Raw genomic sequence first — 15,089 nt, 5'->3', positions numbered from 1 at the left:
CAGATGTTTGGCTGGTGTTAGAATCTGGTACAATTATCGCTCAGATTTTGCAAATAATGTAGTTCATCCCATGTTATTCCTTGTCACAAACATTTATTGAGCTATATTGATTATCCAAAACAAAAAAGGACCAAAAAAGCTTGGGCAGGCAAATTCCTCTCTGCAGAGTACAGCTCTGTGGGCCATCAAAGGTGCTCTGTTGCTATTTGGTAGTCTGCCCAAGTGGGCTCAAGTACAGGATGAAGGCCATAGAGTCTTCATCAAAAAATGTTCAGGATTGGTTTCGCTAAGCGTCCAAAATAACTGTAACAATGTGAGCATCACTAAGAAACAGAAACCTTTGTTAGAAAATAAAGTTCAAGTCCAAATATTTGAGAACTGGAAGTCTAAATCGAGGAATAATTTAATTTTGGGCAAACCTAGAACAGGTTTGGGCCACTCAATACAAGAAGGACATGGAGGTGCTGGAGCGTGTCCAGAGAAGGGCAACGGAGCTGGGGAAGGGTCTGGAGCACAAGTGTGCTGAGTTCCCTTGTGGCTGAGGGAACTGGGGGTGTTGAGCCTGGAGAAAAGGAGGCTGAGGGGAGACCTTGTGGCTCTGTGCAAGTCCCTTGGAGGAGGGTGGAGAGAGGTGGGGGTGGGTCTGTTCAACCAAGGCCCAAGGGACAGGACAAGAGGAAATGGGCTCCAGTTGTGGCCAGGGCAGTTGAGATGGGATGTGAGGAAGAATTTCTTTGCTGCAAGGGTTCTGAGGCATTGGAAGGGGTTGCCCAGGGCAGTGGTGGAGTCACCATCCCTGGAGGTGTTCAGAAAACATGTAGACATGGCACTTCAGGACATGGTTTAGTTGGGTATGGTGGCATTGGATTGATGGTTGGATTTGATGATCTTAAAGGTCTTTTCCAACCTTAGTGATTTTATAATGCAAAATATCTTTGTGTTGTTGCTCTGCAGATGATTGGCGTTCTCAGCCAGCTGATCATTGACAATATGGAGGTGCAGCGTTGGTTGTTTAAAGTGAATGATGGGTCTGGAGGAAATGGCACTGCCTACTGTGATATTATTGCACATTTGAAATGCTACCACTGGGTTCAAGAGGAACGTCAGAGATATGGCTCTGAGATATGGAGTAAGAAGTGGGCACATGTAAGTAACAAAGAAGCAAGTCCTCTTGTTTGTTGTCGTGGCTTCTTAATAGTCCACTCATCATCTTCCTGACAGTAAATCTTTTCTCTGAGCTTTCATTTTAAGACATTGGTAGCAGTTGATATTACAGACTCCAGACTGGCTTGTACACCGTAACAGGAATTCAAATAAAACAGTTAAATATTCCAAAATTGAAATGAATGCCTGGCATCCAACTGGGGGATAAGTTGGGTGTCAGAACATTTCCTTCATATGCAATAATGGGCAAATTTTACCTCGTTCTTTTTATCCAAAGTGAGGACATGTATAAATGAAAGTATAGAGGTGGCAGAACCTTATATCTACATAGAAACTTGGAATTATTGGAATCAAAGTGTTGACCACTACTATTAATTTGAAACTGCATGCAAACAAATTAGTTTTTAATCTGGTTTTCTAAGGATTATTTTTCCTGTACGTTTTTCCTGACTAATAACTTTTAAACCTTTTAGCTATTTTCAGCTGTAAAAGAACATTTGAGGTCTCAGAGATCATTAGGTTCCCACATGTTCCATTACACAGGGTGTTTAGGTAAGGAGTGAGATCTTATAAATACTTAATGGAGGAAAACACTATGGCATGAACTTGTGCACTAGTAGATTCCAGAGAATCCACATGATTGAGAGAGGTTGTGAGATGATACATTTCAACTGCACAAAAAATCCGTATGAAACTAGACTTCATTAGTTCTGGTACTCGGAGAACTATTTGTAGTTTAAATATTCATTGGTATTTAAATGTGTTAATTTCAATAAGCATTTGATATTTCTGTATATTGTGCCAAATTCATTCCTAATGTAATGGTTTTAAAGCCAGAAGGAATGTATCCAGAAAGAATTGTTTCATTTACATAAACTACTCATTATAGCTCTTTGGATTTTTTTTTTTTAATTCAATCAAAACTGTTTTGAAATTTTTGTTTGATTGAATTATATTGTGTATTAAAATTTCAAATTGTACTGATTACAATTCTTTTGCATTTGACAGCTACAAAATAATTCCACGTTATAAAATAGAGCTTATCATGTAAAGCTGAAAGGCTAATTTCTCTCATCTGCTAGAGATCCCTCACTCTGTGCAAGTCAAGCAGTATAAAGTGGAGCAATATATTGACATCCTGAACCACCATCCAAGTTGGTGGGGCAGAGACACGATTCACTAAGTCTTGTTCTTTGCTGCTATAAATTCCCAACGTAAGTGGCATTGCAAAGTGTTAGTACTCACATTCCTGGAGCTTTTTAATTCTTCCAGGGCTAAGTGACTCTGCGTAGAGGACTTAGTGGTAACTGACTTTCTCTGGTTTCCCTTCTATACTGCATTTACACTGAGCTTTGATGCAACCAGGAATCCACCCTTTAGAAGCCCTTGAACATAAACATTTGTTGGAAGTTGGAAAATATATATGGAATAACATGTTTGATCTAATTTCCTAGAGTCAACAGGAAAGCTTCCATAAATCTAGAGCAGTATTAAAATGGGCTTTGGCAAAGCATGAAACTTGGTGCCATTTTGAAGGTCTTGTTTGAATCCGTGTGTTCCAATGTTTCTGCCTCCTGAGTTTAGCCCTCTTTTGCAGAATGGGAGACCTTTTTTTATATATAATGAATTGCAGTCTCCACTGAGTATTACCATTGAGAGCAGAGGATTAAAATCACCCTTTGTTAAGGAATACCATTGTAATGATACACATTTAAACATCAAAGCATTAGTTTATGAGCACAGGCATGCTTTAATGTCCTATTACAGCATGTAGACCTGTTTCTTTTGATAATGAAGACATTGTGTCATCGGCATAGGCTGCCACATACAAAACGTATGCTGGCAGGTTATTAAAAAATTCAGCTTCTTGATGAAAGACTATCCTGCAGGCTAAGAGTACAGTGAAAAGACTCTCCATTCTGGTAGAATTATTAGAAATGAGAATATGACTGTAAGCACTAAATTATGTTAATACTTACAAATAGCATCATTTGCATAGCAGTTTAAGACACAATACCCAGATTTTCCTCATTGGTATGTAGTAGGCAACAGATTAAAAAATAATGTAGTTTGTGAGTTTGAACTGTGTAAAAAAAAAAAAATTAAATAAATAAATTTTAAAAAATCTATTCCATCAAAAAATAAATAAATAAATAAATTTAAAAAAATCTATTCCATTTAAAAATGAGACTGATTTTAGATTCCTCATTTCAAACATAACATTGGGCAAAGAAAAATCCAGGACAGGATTATCGATGTATTTTGCCTTGTTAACTTAATGCAGCATCTGAGTTATCTGAACAATTATTTTTGCAACTGCACAAAGGGTGGAATTCACAAACAATGCTGAACGTCTCCGTGAGGCCTTCGTCCTACTGTGCGCTGCTGAAGTCTGTCAGCAGATGAAAAATTTCGTCCTGAGGCCCTGATTCTAATGATATTCAATATCAAAGAACTGCTGCCTCTACAAGTGCACATTTGGCAATGGTGAGACTGTTTGTGGAGACTTTCTTCAGTGTGAAAAAAAGAATATCAGGATCTGGCCCCAGTTATGTGCAAAAAGATCAGTAAGTACCAAGACACCTTAGCAGTTCACTTGTATTGTGCAACGTGAATGACTCTTGGAGGGAGCAAATAAATTCAGGGATTTTTAACTGTTTAACATACACATGTTAAGGCATATGTGCTGTGTGAAATACTCTTATGTCATTCTATCACGATATTCCAACCTATTTTCTGTACCAATTCAAGCTTCAGTTAGTCCATGGATAGCAAAAAATGTGGTTCTGCTACTACTGGAGGAAGTAAAAACCAAGAATGTATTTAGGACAATTGCATGAGGGCCTTTTTGCAACATCTAGAAAAATATATCCATAATACTTTATTAATATATGGCATTCTAAAGTATTCCTGGCTAAGAAGCCAGGTTGAAAGTCACTCCTGTTGAAAGTCAGCAGTTTGGTTTTTGGAAAAATCTCACCTGTACTTACACAGACCCTTGCTGGGAGATAAATTCATGGAAGAGAAAACTACTGACTCAGTCTCTGGCTTAGAGGGATTCTGAGCTGCACATTGTTGGAGGCTGGAAAGTAGCTGGGGCATGGAGCTGCTTGCTCTGTTTTCCTACTTGCTGGGCATCCACTTGTGACCACCATCAAAGACAAGATCTGGGACTAAGCAGACCTCACTTTCATACTTCCATGACCTTGAAGGAAGATGCTCAGATGCCCACTCAGAATTCGAGCTGAAGATTGATGGAAAAGTGGTCTACAAAGTATATTTGATGCTTTTGGGTTTTTTTTTTTGAACAGACACCACCAGGCTGTCAAAGTTTGTGATGCCTCCTGGTCTCTGACTCTGAATCTTGGGACTGAAAGTGCCACATCAAGCTCTTGGAACAGTTGCAATCCTTTTCCTTTGTAGAGAGGAGATAACATCACCTTCCTCTTGGTGTTGCCTTTTTTCTTTTAACAGTCCCCCTTCTCCATAAAATAATACAAAACTACACAGAGATCCCACCCTCTTGTTTAACTACAGAAATCTAAATAGTATCTAAATCACTAGATTAATAGTCAAATTAATTTTAAAATTAACTTTCCTTACACTGTGACTCTTAATTAACCAGCAGGACCAGCAACATGATAGGAGTTTACCTAGCAGCAATCCTAAAGATAACGACAATCAGACTGAGGACAAAAAAAGGGATTAAGTGTGGGGATAAAGAAGAAAAGAGATGAAGATTCAAGAATAGAAGAAGACACAGAAAAACAAGCAGCAAATGTTCTCTCCATAAGCCATTAGAATTGGCCATAGTTACACAACCATTTTAAAACTCTCCCTTAAATATCTGTTGTAGAAGAAAAAAGCTATTTAATGTGCTTGGACACCTCCTGTTTTAAATGTTAGTTTGAATCTTACTGCCTCCAGTTGTGTCACAGTATTTTGTCACAGTTTCTTTTTCTTATAGACTATGTCTTTGTTAATTCACTAAAATGTGTAAGAGGAAATAAAAATCTTTTCAAAACGTGACAAAATGCAGAAAATCCAACTTTTGGTGAAGCAATATTCAGACACTGGTTGCAGGATTTTGCATTGATTTCTATTGGTAAATTACAATTTTAAAAGCCAAGACAAAATACTGCAAAATGCTGGCTGGTTTGGGTTGGGGTTTTTTTGTCAACTTTCAAAAGTCCTGTAATAAGTGATTAGATAAACTTTGGGATTATCTGAAAATCAGGAATAGTGGTGAGGAGGTTCTTTACTGGTTGAATTAATTGCATTCACTATAAAAAACCTGAAGCTTACGCACCACGTCTCGTTTCTTTACTGAAGTAAGGAATTAAGAGCGTGTGTTTAGGTCACAATAAAACCACCTCTAATAATTTTAGAAGCGTGGCATTGCCAGCACACTGTTGTTTCTGCCCCTCTTTGAACTCAGTAGAGCTTCCTCATGCTGCTTTTTTTCCTTTCTCTGACCCGTCCTCATTTCCACCGCTCCGATCGCCTTTTCTAACGCCACCAGCTTTGTTCTAGGGCAACGCTACAAATATTCCTGAAACTGGAACAAATTGCAAGCGATTGAATTAGTCTTAGTAAAACTCCTAAAGTCTACCGAGGGGATTCTGAAGCAAGTAAGTCTTTGCTACTGGTGTTATTGTACACATGAAATTACAGGTGTGGTAATTTTTTCAGCCTGGAGAGGGCCAGAAATCTGTGACAGACATACAGAAAGATGCTTTTACAGCGTTTTAACAGGCTTTTAATTTTTTTTTTCTAACTGATATGATGGTTAATAAGAAAAACAAAGAACCCCAAGACTTAAAGATATTGATAAGCCATAAAGCAATACAGCTGCAGGTTGTTTCCTAGTGCTTTGTCAGCAATATATCCAAAATAATTTAAATATTCACGGTAGCTACAAACAGTCCGTAGTGCTCTTATTCAGTTTATTAATCTATCTGTGTATCTGCCATGGTGACGTTTCAGGTGATTCTCAAATCTTAAGTAAAATAAAGCATGATAATTGTATCCCTGGGTTCAATTAAAGCCATGATATCCATTCCTAAGCCTCGCAATAATCAGATATGCAAGCTGTTGGTTTGTATGTCCTATTGATTTAATATGCTTCTAATCAGTACATAAAGCTATAGGCCTGCAGTGTTAATTTTTCATATGCTTACAAAGTACCCTTTGATTTTCTGTCACGCGTTAATTACAGCGTTTTGCCATTAAATAGGAAGCTTTGTGTAAACTAATTACTAGGTAATCATTGTCTACCGCAAGCGTGCTGTTTGTACCTTTTATTTTATTCTAAAAATGCACAGATCTCGCAGTCTGGAACCACTATACCTTCCAGCCATTAGCTCTCACTAATTCATAGCATTATTGTGTTAAGATTGTAGGAGTTGTAATTGTTGTGGTATCAGTGCTGTTAATTACCGGAGTAAACAGTTGAAATGGTGCCAAGGTCTATTGTACAAGGCAGAGGAAAGGAGGTTTAAATGTTACTTCCACCATCTGGGGACTGGAGTAGAGGCAAATGCTAGAAAACAGCAGTGAGGCAATATCAGAACTTCAGCTCCAGGGTTTTAGGCCATATGGATCCAGAATATTTTGAATCAATTGAATTTAAGTGCCAGTTTGTAGCAATAACAGTGTGGAAGGAGAGGAGAAAGCAAGAGCACTAAAGAAATCCGAAATCCGTTAATGTTATCGCAGCCAATAAAACGCCTGCTTGGATTATTTTAAAAATGTTTATTTTTGCTGAAATCCAAAAAAAAGTGAACACATAGGCAACTCTGAGAAGAGAAGAAGTTTAACTGTGTGTTGTTTGTGAAATGCAGTGCAGGTTTTGGCTGGCAATTCCTTTAGCATTACAGCTCAGCAATTTAGATAAAATTCCTGGGAAGTGACTGTGGATTATCCCTATGATGTCTTTTTTTTTCTTTTTGAAATAAGGTTTTTGGAATTCATTAGAATCCTTTCTTTAGAGATACAAGGCAGAAAGGAGGGCGAGTGAACAAAATTTACAGACATTGAAATAGAGAAAAATAAATTAATTAGGAAAATATTATTAATCTGAGGACATCTGAACTATTTGTGCATTTGCAGAAATCTAATTAAAATACATAAAATTGCATTCAAATATTACTTATCTCATTTTATAATGATATTAACATCTCAACGTCCTCATTTTATAAGGATTAACATCCCAATGTCCTCAACTTACAAATGCTGCATTTGAAATAAACATATGATTTTAATTTTTTTTTAAATAAACCTTTTTGGAAATTATGACAATTACGTTACATTTTCTTTCCTCTGAAGGTAGACGTGGGCAACCTTGAAAAACGAAGGCTGCAACCTTGCAACAGACATGCTTTTGTGCATAAAATAGTGATGCACACAGAGTATTTTTTGGGAATAAGAAAGCAAATTATTTAATAAAACTGTCCTAATCTCAAATTAACATGCTGTGCATAAACATGGAGAATTATTTTACAAGCTCATAGAGCTTTGCAGATTCTCTTTCTCTCTGATTTTTGGTAGCAGAGGATGTAGTGATTTTATATTTTATTTCCCCGTATATATTGTTTTCCAAGGGAACATCTACAAAAAAAAACAAAAGGGATCTGGCAGCATATTGCTGTTGCCAGTTTAGGAGTATTCAGAGAAAATAGAAAGGATCTCTCTTTCTAAACAATCCTGGTTTATTTATTTTTTATTGGTCTGTTAGCAGATGTTGAAGTAGTTCAGGGCACAATGTAAACATGTGCTTTTCAATAGGGATATGGTAAGTATACAATGAAACAAGCAATTGGGAGGGTTTTTTGGACTGGGGCACTGAGGCTTTTCTTTTTTCTTTTTTTTTTTTTGTGTGTGTGTGTGTAGTTGAATTTAGAATTAAAAGGAAGTGCTTGATCTTTATATATTGAAATCCTCAGCGTGTGGAGTGACAGCATGAGCCAGAAGAGAAAACCATGGCCCCATGTGGTGTGAAAAAAAGGAACAGCAGTTTAAGTGCTGGAAAGTTGAAAGAGAACTAACCTTCTTGTTCTTGTAGTCAAGGAAAGTGGCTGTTTTGTGCTTTTGTATTGAAGCATAGCATATGTGCCTCAGTTTGACAAAAAGCCTCTTGAGTCAAAGCAACCCTCATCCTGTGTGCTGATCCAAAGCGAAGGCCGTGATAATGAGGGACGGGCTCTCAGGAAGCAGTGAGTAGATAATACTCCATAAGTGGAGAATTCTGCGCTGCTGTTTTCACCATTCTACTTAATGCAAGTCGCAGGCACGGTGAATCGCTTGCTGTACAGCTGAAATGGGCCATTAGCTATCAGGGAAAATTGTCTTTGCTACTTTCAGCAGATGGAGCAGATATTTTACAAAGCAATTTTACATACGAAAAACATTTGTGTTACTTGGTAATGATGGCTGTTTTACATGATGTTACCTTCTATCAGAACATACTTTTCCAGCTCGTGGAAGGCAAAATTGGCACTTTTTAATTTTAAAATTTGCAGTTAACAATGGTATGCCTGGGCTTTAAATCAGGTTGCAAACTTTAAGTAGATAGGACGTTCGGTGTATCGCTTCCAAAACATTTCCATTTTTATCAAATTGTTCTGTTCAGTGTGGTAGATTGAGATTCTGGCCAGCATGTACCTGTCTGAATTAGAAAAAAAATAGCAAATCAGTTTAATTTACAAAATAGGAAATAATGAAGGTTATTTGAACGGTCAGACAACAGTCACTGGACTCTTCCAATTTTGCCACGTTTGCTGGTGTCGCTGAGAATGTAAGAATAAGGGGCTGGAGCAGTTCCCATCAAGGCAGCTGGAATAAGTTATCATAGCTCCGCTGATCGCAATCTAAAGGATAGACTGTATAAAGGGTATGAGTTGTCATCGTGCTGTTGAAGTGGCATAAATTGCCATAGCTTCATTGACTTGGGCAGAGATGCAGCAGTTTGTATTGCTGAGGATCTGGCTGCTGATTTTATTCTTCTCTGGCCCAGTCAGCTTTACTTATTTGGAGTTACTTTCTTCACTCTATTTGCTTGCAAGGTCTAAATAACTTCCTTTCAATCTGCTTTTTAGCTAAAAAGCCCTAGATCTTCCTCATGCTCTTTCTGTCCTTGGGTCTTTCTTCCTATTTCTAAGACTGTTTCTTCTTTCTATTTATTTACTTACCTTCTCAACAGGCTTTTCTTTGCTGATGGGTCTGTCTCGAGTAGGTTTCCTATCGGTGCCTTCACCATATGCCGCATTTGGTCCGAATTTTTTGTCACAACTGCCATTCTGAGAAAGCCTTTCACAATTCAGCTTGCAGAAGGGTGAGAAACTATTTTATATTTATGGGGGGAAAAGCTGTAATATTTTTTTTTTCATACTTATTCATTTTTATTAAGAGGTGCAAACCTGATTTGGATAGATTTAAAAATTTCTACATGACGTAAAGAGTACTTGGGCTGCTCCTTTTTTACTGATGCTAAGAAAAATCAGCTGAAAGATTTGAACAAATGCTTCCTGTTTCCATTGAGCCCATGATTCTGGATTGTTTTGGGCCAAACCAGGAGATAAAACATTGGTAAGCTCTGCTGGAGATACCGTCCAATTTAGATGAAATTAGCCTGCCGAGCACTGATCCTTTTAAAAGGCTTGACTTCATCAGTGAGCGTTGGATCCAGGCTTGAATTTGCCTACTAAAAACTCCCTATAATCAAGATTATTGCCTTTTTCAAGCTTACGGTTGCAAAAAACCTAGAATTCCAGGTGCTGATCCTTAAAAAGTGGTTTCCCGACTCCCTTCTGTGAACACCCCGATTATCTAGGTGTTACTTGTTAAAAGCACTGTTAATGTTGGGTTTGATCTCACCAAACATGCTTCTGGATTTTCTTGACTTATTTCTTTCTTTAGCAGGACCTCTCTCCTTTCTGTAAGGCGACTGGTTTTCGTGCACACACCCTTCACACTCGGCGAGTGCTGGGGGTGCTTTGCACCCCAGGATGCTCCTGAGCCAGGCGCTGCGCATCCGCGTTGTCCTAACTGGTGTCTGGAGTTCATCCTGTGTTCAGGTCCCCTTCAAATGCTATTTGACCTCATTTCAGCAAGCCACACTGGCTCTGCTGAGGTAGAACCACAGCAGTCTTGTCTGTCTGATGTCCATTGTATGGACTGAGAGTATAGAATCATAGAATCCCAGACTGGTTTGGGTTGGAAGGGACCTTAAAGATCGTCCAGTCCCAACCCCTCTGCCATCAGCAGGGACACCTTCCACTAGACCAGGTTGCTCAACACCTGGTCTAAATTCAATTCTGAATTTAGATCTCACGTTTTACGTGTTACTTTGGTTTTGCCATAAATTTAAGGTTGTGCTGCTCAGTATATTGATATACTGACAATTTTTTAGCATTTTTTTCCTGAGATGTTTAAAGTCAACGTCATACTTTTCTCCTTAGTATATGATAGGAGCCCACATAGCCCAGATCAGCACCATTATCTACACATCTCAATATTTTTAAGGCATTTTCTTCTCAATTCCATGTGAGGTAGGGACAGCAATCGTCCCCCTTTCATAGCTGGACAGCTGAGGCACAGACAGAAAATCACTTCCCTGAAGTCTCGGGCAGGCTGCATTCAGGAACAAGATAGAGCTGGGTCTCCTATATGCAAAGATGATACCTGAGTCATTGACCCATCCTCATTCTGGTAGATAAATCACAGTAAACTGATTTTGAGTTTGTCTTTTTGGTTACATCACATCATGTGCCTCATGACAAAGCCCATCTCTTCCAACTCACCGCTCTGGAAAAATAGATATATATTTCTTTTCCTATTCTTAGATGTTAGCCATAAGGTTTTATCATGTTCCTCTAGAGGTCAAGATAATATGATGGTGGCTTAGGACATTGCCAAGATCAGAGGACGGTTGGTCATCTTCTGGAGCATGGGATGCTGAAGAGAGAGAGAAGATGTAAAACAGAAGCAAGGAGACCCAGGGGAAGCAGGCGGATGCTTATGAAGCAGCAAGAAGAGAAGCCTGAAGCAATAGAGTCAGGGTCCTTGCACTTTATATGCTTCTGTACTTCTGGGATGTCTTTGAACAGTAAAAGCAACGCAGTTAGTTTCTGTATTTAATGGGGTTGTTTTGTTTGTGTGATAATACAGGAAAGAATTTGAAACTAGGAAAAAGCTGGTTCATTTCTTATAGTGTGACTCATCAAATTCTACCCAAGGTAAAGGCATAAATACCTTTGTGAATTTATGGTACAGATTGGAGAGTATAAAAGGATATCTCTTGCTTTAGAAACCCTTTTACTTGATTATTCTTAAAAAAAAAAACCCAAAACCTAAAGGGTGTTTAGTTTGATGTAACAGCTTAAATCTAGAATCAGTAAAACTATTGCTGGCATATGTGACTATTTCAATATGCTCCCTTTCCAAATATAAACAACATAGAAGTTATTGACTGCTGGTATTGATCCCTAAGCAGTGAGCAAGTGCTTAGCATTTTCAGTTGCCAGATCAAATTATTGATATAAATGATAATTAAATAGATGCTCTACTGAAGTGGGGGATTGTCTTTCAGAGAAGAACAGTTTTCGATAGGAGGGAAGAGGAGTAACTAGAAGAATTAAAAAAGGCTTCCTGACTGTGGGTAAACAGTAACCACATTTTTTTTTTTCCTTTTTTTCTTTTTTTTTTAGCCTGTTGGAGGCCTGGTTTTTAATCACCCCACAAGCAGTTTTCATTTCTGTAGTAAAATTGCTTGTGGTTCTATTTAATTTGTTTCTGCAGGAGCCAGCTTTGGTGAAGATCTCCCAGGAGCTGCCGGGCCTTTTAGCACAGCACGTACAGCCAGTCAATGAGAAACGATTCCCTACATGGGAAAAATTCCTCCAAACATTTCTTACTCAAGGTAAATAAGACTGCAAAGTCGCTGTTAAGTGTTACAAGGAGTAATTATACCATATTGTATGCCATATTCTTGTTAATCTTGGGCACATTTAAATATTTATCTCCTTTTATTTCTCCATTATGCTTCAAATGTTCATTTACAAATGAATTACAGGCAACTATTCTATCATTCGTATGTCCTATCCAAGCATTTAACCTATATGAATCCTGGATTACCTTCTAATAATTCTGAATCAATAAGCACCAACACCTTAATCCTGGATTACTGTACTGGAGGCCATCACATTTGGCAAAAGGGCTTTAGGGAACACTAGCCTGTGAGTTTGCATGGGGATAAATGTGAGAATATTTCATCTTTGTTTGGTGTTGGTGAGTAAACATCTTGGTCCCTCCCATAGGACCAGGAAGGGAGCTCTATGTAAACTCTGGGTTCTATATTGTCCTGGTGTGAGCGGGGCCAGAGCTGGTTGTTCCCAGCAGCTGGAACAGCGCTGGGGGTTGGGTTCAGCTGGGATTTGTCAGGAGAGAAACGCTGAGAACATCCCCATGTTGCATTTGTGTCCCTGGCACTGAAGGACTTTGTGTTTGTCCGTCTGCAAGCGCAAGATCTCAGGGGGGAGGAATATTGCCATGGATCAGCTCCATGGGCACTGGGCTCTGCCAAGGGGCTGTTCCATCTCCTGTCCCCCATGGGCAGGAGATCCATGAGGGGCTCTTCCTCTCTTGCTCTCTCTGGCTTTGGCTCGGGCTCTGGCTCTCCCGGGATTGCGGTTTCGGGTCGGGATTGTGGCTCCTGCGGGATCGTGATCTGGGAACGGGCCGGGCTTGGTGGGCGGGTGCTGAGCAATGGCTCTGGGTGTCACTCATTTGCATATTTTATTACTGTTCTTATCACTGTTACTATTTCAATATCTTTATCATTTTAAGTTTTATTATATTTCCATGATAGAATTGTTCTTCTCTCCCCCTACGAGTCTCCTTCCCTTTGCCCCCCAGTTCTCTCCCCTGTCCCCTGGAGGGGACTGAGCCAGTGGCTGTGTTTGGCTGCCAGCCCAGTGCTGGCCCAGTGCAACCACCACATACATACACACATACATTGCATAAAGTGAAATGTGCTCATAACCTGTATCTGCTTTGGAGAAGAGCTGAGTTTTCCCCCCAGTTTTTGTCTTCACTATAACACTTCCAGGCAGATAGTGTCACCTCTGAGGCTCAGGAATGCAGTGCCATATTGTCCCTTACAGTATGCTGGCACAGATTCCTCATGACATCATTGCCACGCTCTTTCTTGCCCTCCAACCAAAGGAACATGAACAAGTTCCCATCTGATAGCTGGATAGTTTTGTTTGTGTGGTGCCGAGCCCTCAGCAGGGCTTCCTGCATTAAACCCACTCATGGCACCTTTGGATGGAAGCTGGATGGTGCCCAACTGGCCTAGAGCTCAGAAGTGAGCCTGTCTTTGTCCATAAGAGGCAGTGCAGATAAAACCCTGGTCTCATCACTGCAACCCAGTGTATCTGTGGGTGAGCTCTGCACAGGCATGTTCACATCCTAGATTCATATGCCACATTTTGTGTGTAAAAGATGCAGTGTTTGTAGTTACGTAGTAAATTTCTGTGGTGATTCTCCATATCATGGATATATACATTCCATACATTTTGTTATCTGTGGAAGAGACAAGGATGATTCAAAGCTTTGAAAATGGTTTGTTTTGTTTTGTTTTTAAATTATGCTAGTTAACATATATAAAGCCAATTTTTATGACATATTAGTTTATCCCAACTCAATGAGTGATGGCATTACATGCAGCAGAAAGGCAAATCCAGAATGCCAAGCAGTTTTCTTTGTGATTTTCCTACAGACAGCCTTGCTAGAAGTTGTCATCTACAAACCTTCCCATCTACACACCAAATTCCTCATGTGGATGAATACCAACAGGCAAACTACTTATTTCAGACCATCATAGGGATGGGAATCTCCAGGATCAATTCACAGCAGGGGGTACCTCTCCCCAGAGGTCCCAACCCTGCATTTCACTGCTATTCTGGGCCTGGCATTTAGCTGGGCTGTAGGACAACCCAGGATTCATTCATACTCCCCAAGAGCATATTACTCCAGTCAGATATGTGATATATCCAGTTTGGAAGTGCTTGCAAAGCATCTGTAGCTCCAAAGCTGCTGGTTGAACGATGAGATGATAGTAGATGAGATACCTTCTTTCTCTTCTAAGAGATTCATGGGTTCTAGCTCTGCTGCTCACATTACATGTATTTACTTGCTGTATCTCCATAGCAGTCCTCCCTGCGATGTCTGAGCACGACAGGAGCTGGATGGTTTCATTCTGTGCACTCCGAAGAGCATCACATGTGAATTTGATTACTAACTTAACAGCTAATTCATTTCTTACTAGGTGGTGTGATAGAAGCCTTCCCTCTCTCAGAAAATGTCACAAACCTTACGGTGGATATGCTGATAGAGCCAACAGGCAAGATAAAAATAGTGTCATCTGGAGACCAGCTCCATGCTGACGGTCCTTTGCGATCATCTGGCACTACCATTCCACAATGTTCTGTTGATCCAGGAGTTCTTAATTCACTCTGCTTAAAAATTGGAGAAACCTGTAAATCTAAAGGAGTGCTTGGTTACTTCTCAGTGGATTTTGTGACTTTCATCCACCCACAAACGATGGAGCAGCAGGTGAGTGGGACAGATAAGTTATTTCACACTGACCCCCCGAGATCAGGAAATGTCTGCTTTCCTGCTTGATTCCGACAGATACCAGGAGAAAGCTTTGCCCTTTGAACAACCTTTGTTTCCAAGCCCTGGGGCATGTGGAGGCAGGTAAAGCACATGGTTATTCTAACAATAGCATCAAATTTAGACCTGAACTGCCAGGTGGACCTGAGAAACCTTTTTCATCAGCCTGAAAAGTAACAAGGCCTGCAGGACTGCTTTCAAAGCTGAGTGATAAGAAAATAATATATTAATTTCTTCTAATGAATTTTCTT

The 15,089-nt window shown here is 39.5% G+C and overlaps 1 protein-coding gene across 1 annotated transcript in view; it reads left to right on the top strand.

Moving 5' to 3' along the window:
- Positions 1–954: 954 nt before the first annotated feature.
- The window catches only part of LOC104527026 (IQ domain-containing protein H-like), a gene marked incomplete at its 5' end in the record, with an annotated part of 33,071 nt that continues 18,936 nt past the window's right edge, over positions 955–15,089 (top strand). Inside the window, 3 exons of the mRNA XM_010170640.1 lie at positions 955–1,146; positions 11,962–12,082; positions 14,492–14,778. Of these exons, the coding sequence (XP_010168942.1) occupies positions 955–1,146; positions 11,962–12,082; positions 14,492–14,778 (600 nt within the window). The remainder of the gene's footprint in view (positions 1,147–11,961; positions 12,083–14,491; positions 14,779–15,089) is intronic.

This window comes from Antrostomus carolinensis, unplaced genomic scaffold (genome assembly GCF_000700745.2).
Source record: "Antrostomus carolinensis isolate BGI_N321 unplaced genomic scaffold, ASM70074v2 scaffold806, whole genome shotgun sequence".
In the NCBI taxonomy this organism is placed as follows: Eukaryota; Metazoa; Chordata; class Aves; order Caprimulgiformes; family Caprimulgidae; genus Antrostomus; species Antrostomus carolinensis.
Note: the sequence above shows the minus strand (reverse complement) of the source record. Positions and strands in the feature narration are given on the sequence as shown.